The sequence below is a fragment of the Tetranychus urticae genome, chromosome 1, assembly GCF_039701765.1.
Source record: "Tetranychus urticae isolate SD_2017Ah chromosome 1, NJAU_TeUrti_SD_1.0, whole genome shotgun sequence".
Taxonomy (NCBI): domain Eukaryota; kingdom Metazoa; phylum Arthropoda; class Arachnida; order Trombidiformes; family Tetranychidae; genus Tetranychus; species Tetranychus urticae.
In genome coordinates this window covers 26,190,504-26,216,344 of record NC_142958.1, presented here as the reverse complement: position 1 = coordinate 26,216,344, position 25,841 = coordinate 26,190,504, and the positions used below count along the sequence as shown (strand labels likewise).

At 33.3% G+C, this 25,841-nt stretch overlaps 2 protein-coding genes and 1 long non-coding RNA gene across 5 annotated transcripts; 2 read left to right on the top strand and 1 right to left on the bottom strand.

Moving 5' to 3' along the window:
* The first annotated feature begins 6,026 nt into the window (after positions 1-6,026).
* On the top strand, positions 6,027-7,466 carry LOC112539088 (uncharacterized). Its single transcript, XR_003082676.2, has 3 exons — positions 6,027-6,306; positions 6,461-6,573; positions 7,164-7,466. It is a non-coding gene; the product is annotated as an uncharacterized LOC112539088 (long non-coding RNA).
* A 4,744-nt stretch (positions 7,467-12,210) lies between these two features.
* On the top strand, positions 12,211-15,847 carry Ing3 (Inhibitor of growth family, member 3). 3 transcript variants are annotated; one of them, XR_016197779.1, is made up of 9 exons: positions 12,211-12,771; positions 12,985-13,086; positions 13,194-13,374; positions 13,486-13,555; positions 13,638-13,941; positions 14,038-14,171; positions 14,237-14,350; positions 14,542-14,657; positions 15,068-15,847. XR_016197779.1 is itself a non-coding variant. In XM_015931818.3 (8 exons), the coding sequence occupies exons 1-8, from the start codon at positions 12,408-12,410 to the stop codon at positions 14,563-14,565; spliced, it is 1,293 nt and encodes a 430-aa protein (XP_015787304.1). In that variant the 5' UTR covers positions 12,211-12,407; the 3' UTR covers positions 14,566-15,847. The 3 variants fall into 3 exon arrangements, 1 of the variants encoding a protein (XP_015787304.1); XM_015931818.3 differs by having other exon boundaries at positions 14,542-15,847; XR_001569151.3 differs by lacking the exon at positions 15,068-15,847 and having other exon boundaries at positions 12,220-12,771; positions 14,237-14,407; positions 14,542-14,632.
* On the bottom strand, positions 15,029-20,584 carry mahj (LisH and WD40 domain-containing protein mahjong). The gene is made up of 8 exons (XM_089265954.1): positions 20,188-20,584; positions 19,943-20,093; positions 19,709-19,822; positions 18,835-19,650; positions 18,573-18,752; positions 17,983-18,488; positions 15,910-17,927; positions 15,029-15,687 (listed from the first exon to the last, which is right to left on the bottom strand). Exons 1-8 carry the CDS (start codon positions 20,292-20,294, stop codon positions 15,119-15,121), a joined length of 4,461 nt encoding a protein of 1,486 aa, XP_089122080.1. The 5' UTR covers positions 20,295-20,584; the 3' UTR covers positions 15,029-15,118.
* Positions 20,585-25,841: the final 5,257 nt, after the last annotated feature.

Here is a 25,841-nt window from a genome sequence, read left to right as displayed (position 1 = left end):
GAATTTGCAAATTAAAAGTTAATTTTGTCTCAATTTGAATTTAAAGCACCATTTTAATCTCTGGAATTATGACTTTTCTATTGCATTTGATCTCAATTCTCAATTTGTTTCTTAATTATCAATTCTGTTTCCACAAAAATATAGTCTTTATTGCTAAGATGATGAAAATTAATTGCAATTGTCAAAATTGTAACTTATTCTAGTGCAACTAATTGGATTGGATTGAAAGAAAAAATAGGAGAATAAATTAATAAAAGAACATTTTTCCTCTTCTATTATGAATAACATTCATCATGAAACAGTTTAATGGTTTTGTTTCATTGTTTTCTCTTCCGTAATGCTGAACATTGTCACAATTTTGTTTATTCAAGTGTATTGCAAATTAGCAAATTTATTTGCATCACTTTTCGCCCAATGCGATATCTTTCACAGTAACAAAGTGGTTCAATTAAATGCTGAGCTTTGTATAGCAAAAATGAATGCCATTCAAATTGTTCATACTCGATTCACAATCCAATTACCTCTTTTTGTGAAAGTTTTACATCTTAATCATTACACTGTGATGCAAAGAGTTATTGACAGTTCAATTTTTGGAATCATCTGAGAGTTATCCAGAAAATCATCATTGGACAGGTCAGCATCCTCTTTGAGCAAAGAAAGTGGAAGGGCATGCCGATTTAGAAATTAGATTAAAGTATTATTGCAAAGAATACTCAAATGATGATTTCGATGAGTGTGATGTAAATTTTCAAAGGTTCGATATTTGATAATGATTTCTCAATTGAACTCGCGAACTTAGGTAGTTTTGGGCATATTTTTGTACTGACTGATAACAGCAGCATTTTCATTAACACTGGAAAGAAGAGATGCAGTATTACTAACAATTGAATCGTTAGTATCACTTTAAAAGGCATATTTCTCTTTAAGCTTGAAATTTTTGTATCTGAAAGAAATGTCTCTCTCATCGGTTTTATTAAGATAATTAAGATTGTTATTAGCATCTTGGTTACAGTTTCCTCGTCGGATGATGTGATATCTGCTTCTTTCAAAATAATTGGAATATGATTAACATTCTTATCATTACACAGAATATCTTTTTCTTTGTAAATATTCAAAGGGTGTTACGGATAAAAAACTACTTTTATCTTAAAAATGATACCTAAGAAGATGAAGATAACAATGATAAAAATGCAAAGAAAGAAAAGGAAACGATGGTCGTATCAAAACACGTTTCTATTATTGTCATCTCCATCTTCCTAGATATTAATATAGTTTATGAGATATGTACAAAGAGGAAAATTATAATGATACAAAAATACATATGACATAAAACGGTTGTCACATCCTGAATAGCTTACAATATTCTTGATATTTTTATAGTTTTAGTTAACATATTTATTTTCAGTGGACTGTCACAGTTCAATTTCGCTACTCGCTGAGCCACCATGATTAGAAATACCATTTTCGGTGTCTTTCATTTCGACCATTGCCAATATCACTAGTTTCTTGAAGTTTTGTTGTAGTTGACGCTAAAGCTCTGATCTCGGGGTGCATGAATGATCGAGAGTAGAAACATGATTGAGATTGTTGTGATGACGAATCTGATGATTGAGGAGGTGGAGGACTAATACAATTGGCAGGGTCAACTCTTTTCTCTGAATGAAGTGAAAAAAGAAATCAATTGGGAAGAAGATCACCTCAAGAGATAGCATAACAAGGGAAAACGTCCTATTCATGCCAAAGATACAATTGCAATAAAACAGTTCCAGGAAAAGGTGCTTCTTTGATCTTTTTTTGACGTGATATTCAATTTCTAACGTTTGCTTTTCTCTCTAAAAAATCAAAAAAACGTCAGATTGCTGAGTTTACTCTGCAATAAGTTAATTAAGTTAACTTCTCAGTGAAAACGCTCTATTCATCTGGTTAGAGTCACTAGAGTCCGAGCCGATTGCTCCTTGCTCAGTGGCCATTTTTGTACTAATTTATAAATCAAAAGCGTAAAGGTAATGGAACCCAGGTCTAACAATAGACAATTTATAACGTCTATCTACATCAAGGTATCGCGATATGCGTATTGCTACCCGTCTGTCTGGAGTGCAGGCACATTTGTAGAGTTGACGCATTAGGTTGGTAATTCTCCACAAGTTTAATAGGTTCTGATGTCCCTATAAATCAAGAATTGGGGAACTATTTAAGTTGGTACTCGATGCTCCAACTAAAGTACCCACTGGTTCCCAAACTCAGTCAAAAGAAGTGTTTATTCTTAACATCCTTTACTACTATCAAGCAAGAAACACAAATCGTAAACCACATGCTTGGGCTTTGACGAGCCGAGAATCTAGCTGACAAAGCTAAGCTCAAAAAATGCTTACAATATTCTATAGGATCTCGAGATATGCAATCAGCATCAATATGATTGTGAAAATTTTAGAATAACCATCAGATGGGCCAAAACATATGAGCTAAATTCAAAACATTTATTCAAAACTGAAGCTAATAAAATTCTTCAACGTATCCGAATGTTTTCAACTAACTTCGAAGATGCGACTTTTTTACATTAAGTTATGGTTTATTGTTGGACTAGGAGTATTAAATCGTTTTTCGAGTGTAAATTTTGGTGAAAAAATATGGTGCATCTATTCTAAAAACTACACCAGTTTCAACTTTGAATTCAATTTTGCCAATGATTGTCCATCAGAGATATTTTTATTGAACAAAGGGAATCAATTTTATGACTTAACAGCCAACAAAGGTTAATTCTCAACCAGCATAATATGTGATTGTGCTTAAAGAATAGATTTTTCATTCCACAATGCATATTATTGTGAAAAAATGGCAGATTTCATTTTGTGTGGATTTCAGGATCTATTTCAAAGTTATTTTTAAATTAAAAGCCAACCGAGAAGGCACCAGCAAATTATTCGTATGTTATACACGATGAAAATAATTTCAAAATACCCTTACATAAATATTGGCCCCAATATATCCTAAGCTAACAACAATATTCTTATATTCACAAGCGACAACAGAGTAGTAGGTAGTTTCATCATCTGCAGTAACATCACCTTTCAGATCGTCGCCTGCCAGGTTCTCAGTTTGAGCAACCCTTTCTCGCATTGAATTTTGATTAAAATTAAAATCATGATTGTGCTTTTATGGAATTCTCTTGTTCAATCTATTTTCAGTTCATGATATAAAGTTCATGAATTGAAAAATTTAGGTTCAAGTTCAAAGATCTGAAATTTTTAATGCTACTAATTTGTATCAAATCAGTTATATTTTGGTGAGTTACTTTGTAAGGATTACGTTAACATCACTCCAAGCTTGACGAAAGTAATTATGATAATAATGATAATCAAATAAGACTAAAGGAGTAAATATTGGATGAGACAGAAAACATGTCGATAACAGTTGTCAGAACCATCAGAGAAAATTTACTCTAAGTCATCATAATCATCAATACCATCTTTGCAGTTTTATTATAATTCCTGTTATCCTCATCAGTCTTTGTGTATTTAGTTCTGTGTATTTATCTTGTCATCGGTGCAATTTCAGGCAACAAACAAGAGTCGAGAAAAAAAATGTTTTACTTTTAATAACAAAGCACAGCAATAGAAATGAAAAAGATGAAATCAGTCTAAATTTAAATAAAGTTTAAATTTTGTATTCAATTTTCCAGAATAATTGAAGAAGCAAAAGTTGAAACTGGAAAATGAAAAGCTAATAAATGCATTTCGTCTGGAATGAAATTAATTTTTACTCTTTTTCCCTCATTCTTCTTAAGCTTTTTCCCTTATTTTCTCTGATTATTTGCTTTTTCTTTCATGATAATTTTTATTAATACCATTTTGCCTTTTACTTCAACATTATCCAAGTTTATCTGACTTTTTTTTAATAAAAATGTTTTCTCTACTTTAATCATCTAGACAAATGGAAGACTGAGTAAAAAAAACTATTCTGATTCTGTATGAAAAGATGCTCAGTCTATTCATTATCTTTTCCTCCCTTGCAATTGTAAGATGAAATAATCGATAAAATTTTCTTCCACTTTTCTTACCAACACCATCATCATCATGTTTCATCTGTTTGCATTCAGTTAATGTGTGGTATGTTATGAACAAAAGTGAAAATTGAATGAAGAAGGAATAAAAACTGGAGCGAGAAGAAGAAGAAAAAAATCTCCTAATAATAGCAGAAAATAATGGTAATCGATTTAACATAGCATCTTAACGAACAGATAATAACATTTTTCCCTGAATCTTTTCTCTTGAAACTGACTTTTATCCAAACAGCGAAAAGCAAAAGTGAAAAGAAAGTCATCATTTATTCACACGTTTACCATGAAAATGTAGAGATAATTTATTCCATTGGAGCATTCACAATAAATAATGGTTGACTTTAATCGATAACATATCAGTAGCTAATTGATACCCTTTATCTGGATCAAATTGAAACAGGCTCAAGAAGAGCGAAGAAGAGGAGAAAAGAGAAGGAAAAAGATTCTGAACAAATGAAACATGGAATGGAAAGTGAAAATTTTCGTCTCTTGTTGAGCTTAAATTTTATGGTTCATCAATTTCAAAGTAACAGTGAGTAACTGAAATGATGAATCGATGAAAAGCTAAAAGTGAGAAGAGAAAAAAGTTGATTGAATAAAGAGATATTGGTGTAAAATGGTTCGAGTCAATCATGGAAAAAAGAGAAAGAAAGACTGAAATTCGAATGAGCAACTTGTTCTTCCCATTTGATTGTCTAATTGTCAAACAAACTTATGTTAGTCTCTTGTAGTCACGTTCAACAGTCTTGTATCACATTAATTTACTGGTAAAACTTTTCCTCCCAGTCAACACTGAATAATATATCCGTTGGTAGGTTCAATCATTGAAAGGATAGAAGGATCAAAGACTGGGAAAGCAGAGACAAAATTGAAGCTGCTGATGAAGTTAAAGTGAAATGTTCATCTCTTGGGTAAATAGTATGGATAAAAGAGTAGGAAAGAAAAGACAAGAAATGAATGCAGATGATGAACGTAAACGAATTAACGAACATTAATCCAATAATGTGAACCAACAATCTCTGGTCAATATTTACTTCGCAACACTTTACACTCAAATATTCTTGATTTCACTTTTCCTCATCTTTTCCTTTTCCTTTTTCCTTTTCCCTTGTTACTTGCTTTTACCAATCCAGACATTCATTTATCACTTGGAATAAGAGTTGAATTTTAAAGAAACATGGCCTAGATTCATGCAAATAATCTTTCAAGGGAACACATTTACTTATGACTTCTCGATTTGATGAGACATGCCACAATCGATAGGGCCAACATTCAATACAAACGTACTGGAGTCTGTTTTTCTGAAGATTTGGTGGTTCCTGAGATTTTTGGCTATAAAATTTGAACATTTTGTTGGGATCATTTTTAAAACCCTTAAAACTATCTAATAAGGTCTGGTCTAGTAGGTAAAGGAGTAGGTGCAAGTCTGGAGGTTTTTGGTTCGTTGTTTCTGTGCCTTGGCTTGCACTCAGAGGTCACGGTTTCAAGACTTCGATTCATATTACCAACAAAAATTTATTAAAAATTTCAGTTAAAAATTCTAAATCATTTAAATTGATTTACAAAAAAAGTCACCAATGATGTTGGTTCAGATGTTATCTGAAACCGCATCAATATTCATCATCAAGTGTTGATGTGATAGTTAGCCGTTAGTTCTGAGAGATGGCTTAAACATATGCACCTACTCCTTTACCTACCAGGCTAAGCCTTATGCGATAGTTTTAAGGGTTTTAGAGATGATTTCAATAAAAGTCTTCCCATTTTAAAGCCAAAAATATCAGGAACCACTAAATCTTCAGAAAAACGGACGCCAGTACGTTTGTATTGAATGTTGGCCATATCGAGTGTGGCATGTCTCATCAAAATCGGTGAGTCATAAGTAAATATGTTCCCTTGTTAGTTCATTCATAACACTTTTATTTGTTATTAAATCAGATAGATGGAGGCACTTCACCCACAAATATACAAATGAATCGATGAAATTGTGGGCAAACTCTTAGTCTCATGTCCATCTAATGTTGACCCAATCAAAATGAAAACTGCAACGATAGTTGGAAGTGAAAAGGGCAAACAGATTTCATGGCAGTTATAAATGTCGTTTATCAATTTAAAAAGACATTAATGATCAAATGTGTGTATTTTTGTCAATTGAATAGCTCAATCCACTTGGATAAAATATTATAAAGCCATACTAGCATGCGAACTGGATTATGACAATTTTATTTTCTCTTATTTGTTGCGAGAGCAAGGTAAATATTTTTACTCATTTACTAAACTTTAAAAATTCAAACATTCAAAATAGAGCGCAAATTTCGTTTTGCCAAACTTAACCCTTCACACGTCACATGATTTTTCATCACAACATTTCCTCTTCTCATCATTTTCCGATTTCTTGATTTCCAGTTAACGCTACATTAACGTTTCAAAAACTTATCAATTCCAATCAGACAACTCAGCTTCCCTTTCTGGTGGATTATTTAACCTCAAATTTGTTCAATTTTACACCAACAGAATCGGTAAGTTGATCCTGCTTCAAATGAACTAAAGTAAAATGATATGAAAGAGTTTTAAAAAGTCTAGAACAATTATTGAGTCGATATTTTCGACTTTTTCTTACCAAATAATTTTACTCAGCTAATGATGGGTTACCAGAATAAGTAAAAGATCAAGTTATCATTGTTGCTCTTTTATAATGATGATAGTAAAGAAAAAACATAATGATAAATATAATGATAAAAGCTGCTCATTTTCACTCCCAGTAGCATTAGACAAAAGCAGCCAAAAGAAAGAGGAAAAATTCCAAAGTAGAAAAGCAAATGCATGATGTAAAAGAAAAAAAACTGAGTAACTTTTCCTGTCAACCATTTTTCGTTACCTTGCCTTTTAACTTTTGATATAATCTTTCATTCATCATGGTATTTGAACTAACCATAAACTGTGATTTTAAAGACATGAAAATTGTTGGTGAGATAATGAGCGAAGAAAAGAAGCTTTTGTAAGATTTTCTCCAAATTATTTGCAAAAAACTCTGATAAATATTTTTCACTCTTAATCTTTTCACCTTTTCCGTGTTGAATTGGACTATTCATTGGTTGGACGATCACAGAACTGTGAATTGAACACTTAGTCAACACATTAATTGCATGGAATAGAATGGAATGAAAAATTTGGAAATGGACTTGAAATGCAACGACAAAAGCCGAATAAAAACTTAACCCAATAAATTGGCCATCTACAACTTTACCATCAATGCATCCTCAATGGTTACCAATGAATTTACCATGCTAGACACTAATGATTCATTGGTCTATTTGAACAAAAAACATGAGCAAATAAGCATTGAGCAAAAGGCGATTGAGCCAATTTCAAACAAGCAAAAAAATAAATTTAATATTAGATAGAAAGCGTATTCCAATAATGTTTAATTAATTCAGCACAAATGTCAAAGGCAAAATAAAGCACTTTTATGAGTAAGATATCTAACTTTATCGAGACAATCAAAGACACTAATGTCATTGGTCATATAAGCAAAGGCATAAGAGATATAAGAACTGGAGCTATTCGGTTGATTGAAAATTTCTCTGATCCAAGATTGCCGATAAAATCCCTTTCAAAATTCGAACTTAGATTTCATTTTGTTAGCTGTATGTTCAGATATATTTTATGTTTTGGTCTCTCTCATTGGCGATGTTCTTTCATCAAGAGTTCGAATCTTCCAATGAGATTTTAATGTATTCAGTGGAAAGAAATTTGCGATAAGTTCATGAGCTATGAGTTTCTCTGTTTTAAACATGCTTTTTCTGTGACTTGATCATTACTCATTACTTCCAATGAAAATGAAACAAGAAAAATCAGCATAAAAAGTTCGATCTGAAAAATTAGGTCTAATGTGATTCTCATGGGGTTCAAAGGAAGTTAATGAATAACTCCCCAGGAGATTTGAATTTTGATCTGATTTTTACTCATCTCTACTCGTCACAAGTTTCTGATTGATATACATGGTTTATTTTATTCTGAATATGAGGCCTGAGATCCTCTTTTGTCTCCTCTTTTTTCAACTTTTGTATTGATTTTAATTCACCAATTTGATTTGCTTTTCAATTTCTCTTCCCGTCAACCCAATCTCTTTACCTGGTTAAACGCTGTTGTACTAGCGGTTGGTAACATTTGATTGTTGTCAATCATGTAATACCATCATGATAAGTGTTATCAAATTCAACAAACCATTTGGTAACTGTTTCTAATTAGACAAACCGGTAATATTTTCACTTTACTTGTATAAATATTAAATTCAATTTGCATGAAAAGTCGAGTAAACACATCTCAAGGTAATGGGAATCAGATAATTAAGACGACGATGACCAGTCACAACAACAAAAACGAAGACAAGCCAAATTTTTTGTTGTGTGAACATTTCCAAAGTACTATACTTGTCACTTCAAGACCAATTTCACTTTATCTCAAGCAACACAATGCAAGTCAAATAGAAAATTTAACGACCTTTTAAACTGTATTTTACTGAATGGCCATTGGATAACCCTTGGAAGATGCTATGAATGATCTTAACAGGGAAAGAAGATTGAAAGGCCAGAAGATACAAAAGAAGAGGTTGAAAGGCGAGTGAAATATAAATGATTTCATTAATAGAAGCGACAATGAAAAGGAAAAGTCAGCAAAAGAAACTGTAAGATGACATACACTGTGTCCAAGCAGACTGACCCTTGGCACGTAAACTTGTCTCAATGGTCACACCTTTCATTACGTAACCCAAGGATAAGAAGAAAGAAGAAAAGTCAAAAATAGTGAATAATTTTTCGCGCAAATAATGCGCTTTTCAAACAACATAAACAACTTTTCAACTTTGCTCTTTTCAATTACAAAACCAATCGTTCCCTTGCCGTTCTCAATTCATTAGCTTTGATTATAACCACAATTCAATTCCAGCTGACGACAAGCGCATATTTAAACAACCAAGCGAAACACTTTGGCGTACGCCTAGTAAAATTGCCGTTCACTTTGCACTTTACCTTTTCTGATCACTGGACACTGATCAACGCACATTCCAACCTTTCACTGTTTCAAAAAGCTTCATTGACAAATAGTGTTTCTCGATTTCTGAAAAATCAACGATTTTGATTAATTCAGAAGAAATATCGATTTAATCGTTGATTAAAATATCATTGAAAAAATCGAGAAAAAATCGAGGGATTTCAATAAATACAATCATGAATATTGGCCAAATTCATCGTATCAAAAATGGAATTATTAAAAAATTTAAAGAAAATACATATTACAGAATCAAAATTTTTTCATTGATCAAAATTGAACAGACATTTCCAAAAATAGAAAAATCTAGGGATGGGCGATTCTCGATTAATCAGTTAATCGATATTTTTAACGATTAGCCCAAGGGAATCAATTAGAATCGATGCTTAATCAAGGTAGGAAAATATTAAATATTAAAGCATTCAAGAAACTTGTTCAAGTTTGAGGCTCTTCTTTACATCAATAAATACAAATTGGTCTTTTGCATGGCATTGGAATCACTGCAAGAGTCAAGTTTTTTCAATTCTGAGTTGCTAAAATTATGCCGATTTCCCTTTTATTTTTTTCTGCAAGCATGGAATCGCAAAATTCGTGAGTTTTTAGCTCATATGAAGCTTATCTCAAAAACTAATTGCTGCTCATTTTCTGAAAAAAATCGATCCGTGCAATCAATGTTATCGCCCATCTCTAGAAAAATCAAGTAAAAATGAAACAAATCTCATGAAAAATCGTTCCGATTTAATCAAGAGATATATCGATTATAATCATCCATTTGCTTTAATCGCGGAAACACCATTGACAACCTGTGGGAGAAAAATGTTCATGTTCAAAGTTACAGGTTAAAGATGAATCATTTCTATAAATAACTTTCCAATAAAAGCTTCAATGAGTTTGCTAGACTCAAATCAACTTTGAATCATTAAAGTAAATGACCTTTAAAACCATTACAATGCTTAGGATAGGTAAGGTTAGATTAGGTTACTATAACCTCTTTGTCATAAAAATGATGCAAAATTAACTGATCACAAACCTATGACTTTCATCTTAAACTTTGACTAGTTAGATGAAACATAAAGATGAGTCAAGACTAACGTTTGCACCTTTGACATCAACTTTATCCAAAACCAAATACTGCAAACTTGACGCTTTTAGTCATTAAATTGTTTTTTGTCTCAATAATGATGCAAAATAAGCTGATGTTTAACTTTGGGTTAAACCTAAGGTCTATGAGTAAAAATAACAAGTTTGACTCAACTTATACAGCATCTTTTTAGTTTGATGATTGGTCAATATTGAATGATTGAAACCCAGTTGAATTGTCACGCAAGTATGTTTTGAAGTTGAGGTTGATCTAAAGGTTGAATTAATGAAGCTTGACGAGCAATTTACATGTAAACCAAATTTTTAAACTTTTGTGTTGCTTTAATTCACCGATTTGATTTGCTTTTCAATTTTCCTCTTATACGTCAACCCGATCTCTTTACCTGGTAAATCGCTGTTGTACTATCGATGGGTAACATTTGATTGTTGTCAATCATGCAATACCATCAGGATGATATTGATGTTGTTTCCAATGCAAGGCAAACCACTTGACATTTTTTTTCCTAATTAGACACTGAAAAACCAGTAATATTTTCGCATCACTTGTATTAATAACAAGTCCAGTTTACATATAAAAAGCCAAGTAAACACATCTCAAGGTAATGTGAACCAGATAATTAAGACGAGGAGGACCAGTAATGAAAACAAAAAAACAAAGACATTTTACGCCGAATTTTTAATTGTGTCAACATGAAATTATCATACTTGTCACTTCACTTTTTAATTCACCAATTTAATTTACTTTTCATTGTTTCACTCTCTCCCGTCAACCCGATTTCTTTGCCTGGTTAAAAGCTGTTGTACTAGCGGTTGGTAACTTTGATTGTTATCAATCATGTAATACCTTTTAATACCTTCTACATTGATGTTGTTATCCAATTCAAGGCAAACCACTTGACATTTCTTTATAATTAGACACTGAAAAACCGGTAATATTTTCACATTTCTTGTATTAATAACAAGTCCAATTTGCATGAAAAGTCGAGTAAACACATCTCAAGGTAATGGGAATCAGATAATTAAGATGATGATCAGTAAATTTTCCCTAAAAAAATTTTTTTCAACAATTGCAACATTTTCTTCTTCTCCCTTGAGGAAATTTTCTCATTGCTCCTTTCTGCACTGCTCATAAGGACCAATCTTTCAACGAAAAAATCATTCTTAAGCTCAATTTCAACTAAAACACTTTATTTAAAGTTTTTCATCTCATTATTTCCGTTGTGCAAAAAAAATTTCAACTCTTAATCTCAAAATGAAAGTCATCTTTGTTGCTTTATTGGTTCTCGCTGTTCTCGGCGCTGCTTTCCTTCCCTCTGTTGATGCCCAATATGGTCGTGGTGGTTATGGCCGAGGATACGGTGGTGGTGGACGTGGATACGGTGGCGGCTATGGCCGAGGTGGATACGGAGGTGGTGGATACCGAGGTGGATATGGTGGTGGACGAGGAGGTTATGGTGGCGGTTATGGAGGAGGCCGAGGAGGTTATGGTCGTGGAGGCTTCTACGGTTGATTACTATTCCTCTAACCAACTTTGTCACCTTTTTTGTTTTCTCACCTAAAAGTTCATGTTCATCAGCATCCTCCTTTGGTTTACCCTTCAGCTTTCCCTTTTCCTGTTGTTTTTAATGTAATTCTTTATAATGCTTATAAATATTGTAATTTTTCGCACAAACGATGCGCTTTCCAAACAACATGAACAACTATTCAGCTTCAGCAATAAAATAGCAATTAAACGATGAATTCTGTTTTAAGTCAAAGATAATTTCAAAGTGTTTGTCTTGTGATGAATTTCATCGTGTTTCAGCTGCCCAAAGTTTCTGTTATGTTTAGACGTTAAAGATATTCATAATCAGAAATTGCAATTGTTTTTTTTTCTTAAGCAATTAAAGATTTATATTAAAGATGTTCATTAAAATTGTAAAATTACCTTTTTATTACAAGTTTGAAAATCGCGGGTAAATCTGGTTGCGTTGCCATCTGACGGTTGTAAGCATCAGTTTGTCAGTTGTTTTTGTGATCCAACAAAAGAAAACAGACATCAAATAATAAAGGTTCAACTACAAAATAACAATTTTTATTCTTCTCGTCTTTTTTTCAATTAAATTGTGATAATTTTTGATAAATTGTTTGATTATATAAATTGGAAAGGTCTATCTTTCATTTTTTCGTTTGTAAAAATTGGCCGTCTCCTTGATCTGGCACAATGTTGTTTCTTGAAGATTACCTAGAAATGATTGAACATCTTCCTCATGAATTGAAGGATCGTTTCACCGAGATGAGAGAGATGGATATGAATGTTCACAATGAAAGGGACGCCATAGAAGAAAAAGTTAAAGTATTTTTTAGTAATGCCAAAAAAATGAAAACTGATCAAAGGGATAGTGAATTCAATAAACTGATACAAGAATATGAGAAGACAATTGAAGAAGGCGAAGAAAAGATGGAACTGGCTAATCAAATGTGTGATCTCGTTGAAAAATATTTAAAAGGATTGGACTCAGAGATACAAAAATTCAAATTGGAATTGGAGGCTGATAACTCTGGTATAACTGCAATTCTCGAGAGAAGTATGTGTATCTCATTCTGTTGGAAAGTGGTTCATCACAGTTATGATTTACATCATTTTACGAAAACTGTTTTCTTCTTGTTACCTTTGTTGTTTGTTTTTCGAATCGCTAAATCTCTTATTAGAAGCTTAGTGGATTCGTAAAGATAACAAAGCGATTACCAACTTATGATTTTCTTCAGAAATTTTAATGTGTTTTCTTATTCTTGTCTAGGATCTCTTGAGTTAGATAATCCTCCAAATTCAAATTTAAATAACGTTAGAGAAAAACGCAAACATTCACATAATGACTCCGTTCAAGGAGTTCCGAGTTCAGGTACATTATTTATTTTACTTGTGATTCATTGAACACACAAATTGATTGAAAAATTAATGTATTGTGACTGCTTTTTCCAAAATATTTGTCCGCATTTGGAAATACAGCGCGAAGTGGTGATACATCATGCTCAGGTTCCAATCATGGAGTTCCGAGCAATCTTAATAATTGGGCTAATCAAGCTACGTTTACCAACTCATTATCAAATTTGGTCAACAATTCCAATGTTAATTCTAATGGAAATCCATTACTGGCCAATAGTTTAACTTCACCACACTCACCCTCATTGTTAGTATTTTACTTGAAACTCAATGTGAACCTCAAACGATTCAAACACTTCGAACATTTGAACATGTTTTTTTTCTTTTTTTAACTCAACTTTACCTTTGTCCCTTACAGTTATAATCTTGCAGCTGGTAGTACTGCTATAGCTGCTGCGGCCTCACAAGCCATTGCGGCCACGCAGCAGGTAAAAATGAGATTAATTAATTTTTTAATCTTAATATCTATTCCTACTGAGTGCTTCAATTTTTATATCTATGTAAACTCAGATGCAACAAGGAAGACGGACTGCCAGTCTCAAAGCCAGTTATGAAGCAATCAATGCTGTTGGCTTACAAAATATCAGCTGTGATTTCAATTCCTTACGCGAAGGAACTCTACCGTCTTTCAATTCTCAAGGAACTGGCGCATTTTCCAATGCTGCTGCAGTAGCGTCAGCTGCTGTTAGTGGGGTTGCTGCTAATGTGCCTCCTAACTTAATGTCTGCGGGTGTTGGTACAGGCGGCGAAGGATCAACAGGAATGTTTAAAGTAGCAAAACGAAGTCGCACCTCTAGTCAATATCAAGATACAGGTCGGTTACTCAATTAAGAACTCAAAATTATGTTTACATTTTGTTCTTACCTTTTTTGGATACAATAATTTCAACAATTTTATACTGTCTTTATAGACGAATCTTCAGAAACTATGCCTGTGGATGAAAATGGGACGCCAGTGGACTGGAGTTGTGATCCAAACGAACCTCGCTATTGTCTTTGTAATCAAATTTCTTATGGTTCAATGGTTGCCTGTGATAATGAAGAAGTAATTATATACACAAACTTACCTTTTCAAAGCATCGTACTAAATGTTACCATTTTTTTCTGCAGTGTCAATTTGAATGGTTTCACTATGGTTGTGTGGGTATAACTCAACCGCCAAAAGGAAAGTGGTACTGTCCGCCCTGTACTAATCAAATGAAGCGAAAAAATCGCAAAGAAAAAGTATGAAACTCATAAAATGAACTCAACCCCAAATCAACCAAATATCTAACTATAGAGGTGATTGCTTAGTATTGTGTCAAGTTTGATCTTGTACGCTTTCACTTGATTCCTCTTTTCCTTTCCTAACCTTTCATAAGTTTTCTTTCGTCCTCATTATGCACCTTTCTCTACTCTCTTATTTATAATATCAGACACTCACTCACACGGCTTTGTAGACGGTATAAATTGCACAGGAATTTATCCTATTTTTTGGATGGCGCAAAAGTTGAAAAGGAGGTTATGGTAATGATACCTTTAAAAATGTCGGGTAAAGAGATTATTCAAATGATTATTTTCTTGATGATTGGATGACAAATTTTGTTCGTATTGATTATATCAAAACTTTAACAAAATCAAATTAAGAATAATAGTTTAACAACAAAATATAGCGAAAAATGAAGCCCCGATGGCTGGATTATAAATGATATGATCAAAACTCCATCAAAAAAACCTAACTCGCACCTCTAAAAATATGATGAGACGCTGGAAAGAGTCAACTTTGATGGATACGAAAGATAGAGATATGATGAGAGCAAAAGACATTAATTTATAAATTGATGGGAATGCCAATTAAGAAATTGAATGCATCCATCAATTCTGGATTTTTTTGTGAAAAAAAGGAAGGATGCAAACGGCGTGTTTCTTTAGATCTTTTTTTTTGATTTTCATTTCTCATAGAAAAAAGAAACATGTTCTTTTTTGAGCACAAACATGACGTGTAAAAATAATTTACGTCCCATCTCTTGGATTTAATAAATTTTCCTCTGCATCACTTTCACTAGCTGAAGACGCTGTTGACCACGCTCCATACTGTTCTCCAATTTCATCTGCATCTTCATCCTCATCTTCTTCATCATCTTCATCATCGTCATCGTCATCGTCATCATCATCATCGGCATCATTAAGTTCCATACCCAAAAGTTCAAGATCCGATTCTCCATCTGGTGCAATATCATCTGTATTGTCATGTTCCAGATCACCATCATCACTGTCGTCCTCAATGTCATCTCCTTCTTCTTCTTCTTCCTCTTCAGCTTCTTCATCGTCTTCTTCTTTACACCGGCCAACCTCAAACAATCGACAAGCCGATTCGGCCGTGCTCATCATCATTTGTTCTTTTTGGTATTCAACTACGGCAACAAAGTTATCTCCTGGGTCAACAGCGAGGTCACATATACTTTTCTTGACATCGATGGTTGCAATGTTGGAATAATCTGTGGCATCAAAGGTACGAAAAGATGATCCAAACGGGCTGCGAGTATTATCATCATCTTCAGAAGATTCCTCTTCGAACATGGCTGTAAAAGGATTAACAAAACCGTAAAATTAACAACACAGTGATCAAACAAATATTGCTAAAGATTGAATCTCACCAGCTGATGATGAATTTTGTTTGTGTATTTTTTGTGTATTTTTTGTTTTTTTTAGAATTATAAAAATTGTGAATAGAAAATTGAATCTAAATTGGCTGACGAGTATTCATTTGTATTTGTTAGTCAAATTAAGAAATTACAACTTACCTCCATAAATTACGTCTCCAGTCTTGTTAAATCTAACTCTACATTGGTCGAGAGCGGGAACAGTTTTGATTAGATGATAGGTTCTTAAATCCCAAACTTCAGAGTTTGAAATGATTTCCCAACCATTAGGATGGAAGACACCATTGATACTTTGGTTAAATTTATCAAATTTGTGAACCGTTGAACCTGATCGTACATCCCAGAGTACACCATCATTGAGAATCAATTCATCAGTCGGATTAAAGGTTGCGCGATTTTTGTTATACTTATTTGATAAATTTTCATCAACAAAGGTCTTAATTTTTTGACCAGTATTAATGTCATACATATTGGCTGACCATAAGGTTGTACCCAACACTTTATCTTGGACTTGTTTACTGAATTCACAGTAAGTATCCTCGGGAAACTCTAATTTTCTATCGAAAACGTCAGTAAATTTCCATAAAGCTGAAAGGGGCGACCTCCAAATCGTACCAGTAAGTACAAGTTTACCATCGCGAGATGGTTCGATAAACGTTATATCTGAATCATGGCAAGTGTATGAAGTTTCGAAAACACCGGGGTGTAGATTGAAAACTGCCAACTCGCCAGTAGCTGTTCCAAGGAATAAGTACTGTTCTACATATGAGAAGGCACATGAAGTGAAACTAGTACCATCTGGATCTCTGTATGTACGAACGGGTCTAAAACGACTGTAAATAAATTTACGATCAAATTTGGTACCATACATTCCACCGAAACGAGGAGCTATCTCTCGTCTTTGAACACGAAGAGTAATGTTTAAAGGTGCGGTATGACGATTCAATGGTTCAGGACAACGATGAGGCACAAAAAGGTCAAAAGGTGGACAAGTTACCACAGGGTTTTTACAAAGAGCATGTTGCTTTCTTAAATACTCTGTGACAATTGAATCCAAAGTAATTGAAGGAACTGGATTGAGATTTGATTCATTGAGTCGTTTCATTACCGGTGAAGGCTGATAAACGCCTTGTTGAGGTTTTTGGCGAATCAAATTTCTCGGAGTCGATAAATTTTTGACATTTGTTGAACGATAGATTTTCATCGGTATGGATGATGTCGATGATGGTACTAAAGATGTTGTCATTGGTGATGATGGGGTTGCTGGTGTGTTTGGTAAATGATTTGTTTGATGAATATCAATAGAAGATGAAGGTGAGGAATGTATTATGGGTAAACTGATATTGTTAATATTTGGATTGTTAGATGACATTGGTAATGAGGTTGGTGGATGAATAGATGGAGTAGACGAAGCAGGGGTAGTAACAGGTCGAGAATTTTTTGATGAAAGAGGCGATGTTGTCCAAATCGGTGGATGAGCTCGAGTTGGAGTTGGTATAGCGGGAACAGGTAGACTAGCTTCACGAAGAAGTTGCGAGGCGGTATGGGTGAGGCCCTTGTTTAGGAGATGTTGGTGAATCAATTGGAGTAATTCTCGTTCATTATAAGTTATCTTAGTTTGTGCAACTACTTCAGCTTTGGCAATGTTTGCTGGTGAAGTATCAATATTGGCGGATATTGGAGCACCAGTAACACTCTCGATTAATTGGATACAATATTTACAGAATTTAACATGTTCAGTTCTTTTGTCCTGGAGAATCGGTTCTTTCATTAAAGATTGGAATTGACCAGAAGTAAACAATGGTAACTTGGAGATAATTTGTTTAACTGTATCACTTCGTGCTAAGCCACAGAGTGCCTTACAGGCTAAAGCTCGAATAGAATCTGCATCAGTGATTGGTGTTTTTATGGTTAATAAATTCAAAAGTATCATGATACCGTTGTTAGATCGAACAACATTCCACATCTTTGTCAAGACATCTTCACCATTACGAAAAGACCGCTTCTTTGTACCTGAACAAAGACGGGCAATTGTATCACCGATCCTATTAAGAGGACCACAGACACAATTTATAATAACGTGAAGAGCTGACTTTTTGACTTCTGGGTCAACTGAGGTTCCTGGAAGCTCCGATTCCGAGGCAGCTGCTAATATAACACTATTAAAAAAATAGAGATTAGTTAGGTTCTAACTTATTTTAACGTTCAACTTACCTAATTATTGGAACGTTGCGATCCTCAGAGATAGTAGTATTTTCTGTTAAAGCTAATTGGAATTTAGGTGTTACTGAGCACACAACTAAAACATCAAGTGCGCTTTTGATGGTTTCTGATTTACCAGTATAGAGCCAATCAGAAGAATTCGATATGAGAGATATTAAAAGTTTTAAACCACCAAGCTTGAGAAGCTCATCGACAGGTTTCCAATTAATTCGTAAAGGCATCAATTCCAACAAACTTTCAACATATTCATGGATAGTGTCAGCTGTGTAGTGTGCAGCTTTGTACGAGGGTATATTCCCTGAATGACTTTTGACACTATGTTGGGATGAACTTGACCCAGGCAAAGGAGATCTACGGATATTCTCTGCTTCTATTACGAGGTGAGCTTCGAAATAACGTTTCAATGCTATGCAAACTTGACGAGCAGTTTGACGTTTAGTAAATAGTTCATCATCAGTTGCACTTCTTTCATCGGCAAAAATGTCTAGCAAAAATATCTGTGAAAGATGCGAAAAAATTAAAAATGAGTAATCAAATATGAATATGTATTAAGATGAAGTTGGTGGATTTTAAATTCTTACCACATTGAGTAACTTTCGTAGTCCATCTTTAGCGTCAAATAGATCAAGTATAATCCTAAAGGCGAAAGTTAATCCGAAAAACATTGTAGCGTGGCATCTGCTTGAATCATGAGAACACTCTAGTAGCCATAGAGCATAAGAAACCAAATCACTTAGGATGTGGCGAGGAAGAACACAAATCTACAAAAATCAACAAAATATTTAGACATTTATATATTGGGCCAATTACTACTTATAAAACACAGTCCGAATAAAATCGTACCTTTTCCATGGCATCTTCATTGTAACCTAAATAATATAAACAAATGGAGACTCCAGTTGCGGCAACTGATGGCCTGTAAACTTGTAGAAGTAATTCAAGCCCACCACCATTAAGAAATTCGATAGCAAATTTTTTGTGGCAGAGTAAAGAAGCCAAATATTTAAGAGCCTCAAATGCAACTCGAACATCGTGATTTTTTTCCAAATTGATATAATGCTTGATGATGGAGAGAGCATCATTAGCGAAAACATGGACTAAAATTTCTTGATAATCTCCTATTGGTGTTAGATATTGAAATATGAATCTTTGTTGCATTTCGGGGGTCAATGGATACATTTGGAAAGATCCAATCATGTAAGGCTCAATATCAGCCCAACTACTATTGGAACATTCACTATTCACAGTAGAAGGGGACAAAATAATTAACGGACTTGACACACGACGACGTTTTAAAGAAGGTGACTTGCTTGTTCCTTCATGACTTCGTTTAATTGATTTAATTTCAGAGCCACTATTACTCCCTGCTATTCCATTTGAATTTGATATTGAATTTGAGTCGGATTTTGGACTACTGTTCATATTTAATGAATCAGATGAACCGGTTTCGTCATTTTCATTTATAGTCGGCTCTCTTTTACTATCCTTCAGCTCATTTAATCTTTGTAACATGATGGGAACCAGTTGCATGTTTTGATCTTTATTTTCAATGGCAATGTCTTGCACATCCATGGCTGCGGCTAACAGTCCAGTAGCATATGATTTTAAAGGCTCTTTGGCAACCCGAACCATTTCATATAATTTATTGACTAAGCCTTCCTGCAGAAGATAACAGTAAAAGATATGAAATTGAAATGAAGGAGGGTATAGAACTTACAGTTTCTTTGAAAACAACGGAAGTTTCGAGACCAGGGAGAATATCGAGCATAAGACGACAAGAGTGTGTTTGCAACTCAACGTCATCTCTGTGCATTAGATAATCATTGACCAACTATAGAGAGAAAAATTCAAGGTAAAAACTATTAGAGAGAACTAAATATTAAGAGTAATCATCTGTTTAAACAGATAAATGAAACGACGAAATGGTGAAAATTTATCAAAATTAACAAACCCTATTCATAAACTCTTCATTTTTGAACAGATTTTTCAATACTAATCCAAGAGCGCACTCAGGTCGAGCTCGACAAGGATGACGGTCATCAAAGGGATCAGGGTCAGTTTTTAAATAAGCTTCTGTACATTCTTCGATAATCTCTGACATTCTAAAGAAAGGGAAGACAAAAGAGAGCCATTAGTCATATAGATATCACACACAAATGTATCAAAATTGCAAGTTACAGAATAAAAAAATCTTACCTTTTAATAATGCCAACTGGACTCCCATTTGAGCCATTAACAAGATACTCGTGTTCCCATCTCTCGAGAAGCTGATTAACAGCAGTATTGCTCTCGACGAGAGTCATGCCTAAGATGGGCTAAGGGCTTAGAAGAAGAGTTAAAATAGAAATTTTGGTTACCAGTTTGTTTTGATTACAACAAAGGTAACAATTACAGTTTTTAATAATATATGTGTATGGTCGTTGTTTCTCCAATGTGATATCCACTTTAAAATAGAAGCAAAGAGAAAAGAAAGACAATGTGAAAGAGGGAAAGAAGAAGGAAATTAACAATAAGGTAGAAAGAGGAGAAACTAAGAGAAAAAAGGAAGAAACAATTAGATAATTGATATTACTCTAGAAGCTTAACCATTAATACAAAAACAAAAAATCCTTTCTCAAAAGATCCACGTTTTACTTCATCCTTTCAACAATAGATGGCAAAAGTGTTTACCCTTAAACTTTTGGCGCTTTTTTCCATTACAACCTTGCGCGTTAAAATTAACAAGCCAAAGATAATAAACAATTTAACCCATTCTAATTGCTTTTAATAATTAATTAATCGAAAAATATGTTTTACAATTTTGTGGACAAAAGATGACCAGTGTTAATCTAGAAAAGGCCTTCAATTCGGTGGGAAACAACCTAAATACTTCAAAATCTTCAAGATCTTAACGTTATTATCTTTTTCAATAATATGGAACCAAATTCAATACCAACAATAAACTGGTTACCATCTTTTAATTTCAAATTGTTGCCAATTGTTGGAATATATTTCAATTGTCTTGCGTCTACATTTTATCCAGTGTCTTCCAAATCATCTGACTACTCAATGGAATCAAACAAATCTGATTAACATTTCAATAAATCATCTATTTTTACTGGATGTTACCTCTAACAGTCAACCTTGGTTACAAACCGTTTCTACTACTAATTGTTGACTATGTTGATTTGCCCTTAAAATTTGCAAATCACAATAAAATGTCCATGTTTATTCAACTCTAGCAAACATGTCTAACTCCATTGCCATGAATGATTACTCTTTTATTGGTTAGGTAATGACAAAAAAAGGAGACAATCTAATCCATAAAACGCAACCTTCACTGTTTTGTATTTATAAATTTTGTATTGTGATTTTCATCGATCCCTACTTTTCTTTATCCTTCAATCGATATCAAATTCAGTCTTTACCCGGATTGTTCATTTCAATTTCTTTCCTTCTGATCATCATCTTCATCCTCTTTTTTTATATCAATTGAATCTTTCTAAATAGATTGGAGAACCATGAAATGAACTTTCTCAAATCTTTCAACCTTTTATGTTTCTCTTCTAGTTCTTCACCTTATAATAATATATTTTTATTTGTTTTCATTTTACTTTTTCTCTTCTTCTTCTTTTACCTTCAAATCTATTTGAACAATGATTCTGCTATCAATTGATTCCCTGTGAGACAGAATTGAAAGGTAAGATAAAAAAGAGAAGAGTAGAAAATGAAAATTCCAAAGATTATCTGATTACAGTTTGACTTATTCAATCTCTAATCCCTACATTTACCATTTTTTATCCAGACACGGTTTCCATTCCCAGCCAATAAAGAGCAAATCATGAAACCAAAATCTTTTTTTTTTCACCCAAAATACTTTATAAGAGTTGAACAAATTTTTTTCATTCCAATTTCAAAAAGCTAAGCACAAATTTGGTAAACTTAGAGGAGAGGAACAAAAAAGCTTACCCTTTCCACAAGAGTCAAGTTATTCAATTTTGGGTAAAAAGGTTGAACCTGTTGATTGAAAATATGAAATCAAAGTTTTTCATCAAAAACAAAGCTAATCCAACTTAATCCAACCTAATCTAACCAAACCATGAAACGGTTGAAACATCATCATTTGATGAGTAGAAGAAGAAGAAGAAGATAAAAAAATGAACCTAAATCATGAGAAGAGATGAAAGGGGAAAAATAATGATCCCTGAACACAGGCAACATTAATCTATTCAGAACATTTGCTCTCCTCTCTTTGGACACATTTATTCACAGGCAAAAATCTAATTAACCATAATTTCTTTACTAAATAATTGATAAACTGAAGAGTAAACCCATTCCTGTGATCATCTTTCCAACCTCTTCGATCATGAAAGCTGTCCTCTTTAAGATGTAAGCCCTGTGTATCAAGTTTTGTGTCAGCACGCATAAACTCACCAAGCAAAACATTGACTGTCAAGTTTGATGAGACAAACTCATGATTTTACTTGAACAGCAAAGAGCAACAAAAATCCTCCCTTTTTCACCATTCAAGAGTTTAACCCAAATTTAACTCAACATTTATTGAAAAAAATGTTCAATAAATGACAGCGAAAGTTACTCAAGCCCGAAAGGCATCAACTGCCGTTTTTTAACGAGACTTGTTTACAATTAAATCAAGTATGTCATTAGGGAAAGTTGAACAATTTTAACTTAAAATTAATTAAATGCCAAATTCAATTCCAACAAGAAATGATATGGAAAATGTTGCCTTAACTGTCTCCAATTTCACCAAATCTTTTGTCAAACCAAATGAAGCTTCTAGTCTCGAGATTTACCTTTAAAAAAATGAGAATCGAAATGAAAAGTAAAGCCAGATTTTCATGAAATATCTTTAATCTTTCAACCAGTGACCAGTTTCCAGTGCAACCATTTCCAAGGAATGCATTTCTGCAAGAAATATTATCATGAAAATTGAGGTCAATGATTTGTGAAATGAAATACGGAAAAGTATATAAAAATGAAAGTCGAGATGAGAATGAAAAAGGACAATTATTGGACATTTCGCAAAACGAAACCCAAAGTTGAAAGACAAGACCAAAGGTTGAGATGGAAATGAATGATAAAATGAAATGGAAGAGGATAAGCCTGGCCTGGAAAGCTTCACATTATCATGGTAAAAAGAGTTGAGTAAAAATGAAAATCCAAATGTATACTGACTGTAGATCGCGTGATAACTTGAAACTGCTCCAATCTTTAGTACTACTCAAGTCATGCTCAATTTATCATTTTCATTTTCATCTTACGAGCCATCATCATGATCGCCATCAACTGATTCCCTTCAAAGCAACAGCAACATTCAGTGTTTATTGTTACATCGATTTAAGAAGACGAAGAAGAAGAAGAAGATGAAATTTCATGTCAAAAGTTTCCTTTTTATCCCTTCACTTTATCAATCAGCCTTTTTACCCATTCATTTATCATCTCATCCAATTGGTCAGTTTCTCAATTCCAATCCCAATGTCCATTGCCCAGCATCGATCATCTTTTCTCTTCGTTTTTTCCCTCCATTTCCTTTCTCCTGTTTATTTTCACTCTTCATTCTGTTCATTTTACACTTGATGTTCATGATGATCCAACAATTGATATTCCTCATTATCTTCATCTTTAGTCTCTCAATTGTTGACCATCATTTCACTTAAATTAGCTCTTGTTTGATTTCACTTTTTTTCCTCTTCTTCTTCTTCTTCTTCGCCTTCCTCTTCCTTTTCATCCTTTTACCTGAGGCTTGTACCACTTGAGTTTGGTACATGTTTTGGTGGCAACTTTAACTAAACTCTGGTTCAATACAATTTACCCTGACAAATACTGATTGATTGGATTCAATAGTAGCAAAGTTTATTCCCACTGAGAATGGAAACAAAAATAGTTACATGAGAATCTTGAGCATCATAAAGATAATGATCATGATCATCATCAATGATTGAAACAAAAACACAAACATAATCCTTTTTGCTTTATCAAATGTCAACTTGATTACATATTGTTTCAATTATAATTTATTACATGGAAAAACATGAAAGAATTGAATGAAAGGAACCAAAAAAAGCGATTGATTCTTTTCGTCTTTACAATTACAATATTTGTTCAACAAACAAATGATCATTTTATATCGAGTATTGATTTGTGTTGAAAAGACTAAACTCAATTGGAAAATTGTTTTTATTTTGCTTCCAAGTTTCCGGTAAAAAAAGTGAGAAATTGAAATTTTTCTACTTTTCTCTTTTTTCCATTTTCTGGAAAAGCTCATCTTGATAAGCAATAGTTTCCCTTCAATTTGCACACCTTGGAAAAGGTGAGAAATATTGAATTTTTTGTCTTCTTCATGAACAAGCCTGAAGGGTAAAAACAGTGGAAAGAGGAGAAGAGAGTAAATGTAAAAAATTTGATAAAGATACAGAAGTAGAAGGGAAAAGAGGAAAGAAGATGGAAAATGTTGAGCCTTGAAGGTAAAAGTTTCTTTTCTTTTTTTTCTGTTCTGTTTTATTCTTTGCTCACCCAAAATTCACCATGAAATTCAGTGATGATGAGCATCTTCAACACCCATTACTATAACACACTTCTCAATAAGCGTGATGTGCATCTGTAAGAGGAAAGCAAAGTAACAGTAAACTTGTAATTTGCAGTAAAGAGTAAAGGCGAAAGATGAGATGAAAACAACTTTTCTAATACATTCTTACCACACTTGATTTAATACAAAACATTATTACAACTTTTGAGGTGAAAGCAAAATGAAATACAAGTGAACAAGAAAAAAAACACAAACCTCAGGAAAACAACGAAATAATGGGTGAGATGAGAATAGACAAAAAACTAAGTACAAAGTTGATAAAGATTAAAGAGGAATCGAGTCATTCAAATATTCAATTCTTTGTAAAATCAAAGTTCAAAAATCAAATGATTAATTAGTCAACTCGAGATTATTGAAGTTTCCAGTTTTGATGATAAATAGATTATCATTTATCAATAATGAAACTTGAAGAGTATCGAGATTGGTAGCTGCTTGAGATCTAAAAGTTAATCTTGAAGGGTCGCTCTTCTAGGTTGAGGCTCATTGAGTCAGGTTGGGTTTACTAACTGATGGTAAAACCATCAAAACCGATTTTAATTTTTTGGTTCGATAGAGTTCTAATGATGGTATTCGATCCAGTGACGCTTGAGCTATCGATTCAAGTTTTAGTAGCTTTGATGGTGAATTTGATCACTGTTCAGCATGGTTAGAATAATAGTGTTTGAACTTTTTTAATGAAAGGGCAATGAAAATCGACTCTTTTGAATGATATTTGTACTCTTCTTATCCTGTGAATCTTTCAGTGCAGATCAATTTGTATGAAAAAGTGTAGAAACAAGAATAAGATTGGGAAAAGTAAAATTCGTGTCACCTTTTATAATAAAAATAAATCTTTTTTGTCTCTACTTTCTATCCTTTTCTTTACTCATTTTACTCTCAAAGTTATTGCTATCAACTATTCAACTCCCAAATGGATGGAAGCATCACAAAGACCAAGAAAAACGCCCTCACATTCAGTAGGCTAACAAAGTAGTACCTTGATGATACATAAATTGTGTTTTGTTTTGGAAATGAAACAAAAAAAAGTCTTCTCAAAGTTTTCGTTTTTTCTTTTTCGTTATTCCATTCGCTTCTATCAGATACTGTATTCAGCATTTGATAAACATAAACCAGAGTAAAGAAGGGAAACATTTCCAACTATTTTTCACTCTTGCATAAAATGGTAAAGTTTATCTCTGAGGAGAAAAAATGAAAATCATCAATTTCGATTTTCCAATGATAAAAGCAAAAATAATGATTATGATGATGAAGATAGCAACGGCAA

What these genes read in the sequence shown, in the direction of transcription:
- Ing3 (XM_015931818.3), top strand. Translation starts at nt 12,408, where the DNA reads ATGTTGTTTCTTGAAGATTACCTAGAAATGATTGAACATCTTCCTCAT. An exon ending in TCAAGGAGTTCCGAGTTCAG is followed by an intron (nt 13,087 to 13,193) that starts GTACATTATTTA and finishes TTGGAAATACAG; the next exon opens with CGCGAAGTGGTGATACATCA. An exon ending in TAGTCAATATCAAGATACAG is followed by an intron (nt 13,942 to 14,037) that starts GTCGGTTACTCA and finishes CTGTCTTTATAG; the next exon opens with ACGAATCTTCAGAAACTATG.
- mahj (XM_089265954.1), bottom strand. Translation starts at nt 20,294, where the DNA reads ATGACTCTCGTCGAGAGCAATACTGCTGTTAATCAGCTTCTCGAGAGA. An exon ending in CCAGTTGGCATTATTAAAAG is followed by an intron (nt 20,094 to 20,187) that starts GTAAGATTTTTT and finishes CCCTTTCTTTAG; the next exon opens with AATGTCAGAGATTATCGAAG. An exon ending in TGGAGACGTAATTTATGGAG is followed by an intron (nt 15,688 to 15,909) that starts GTAAGTTGTAAT and finishes ATCCTTTTACAG; the next exon opens with CCATGTTCGAAGAGGAATCT.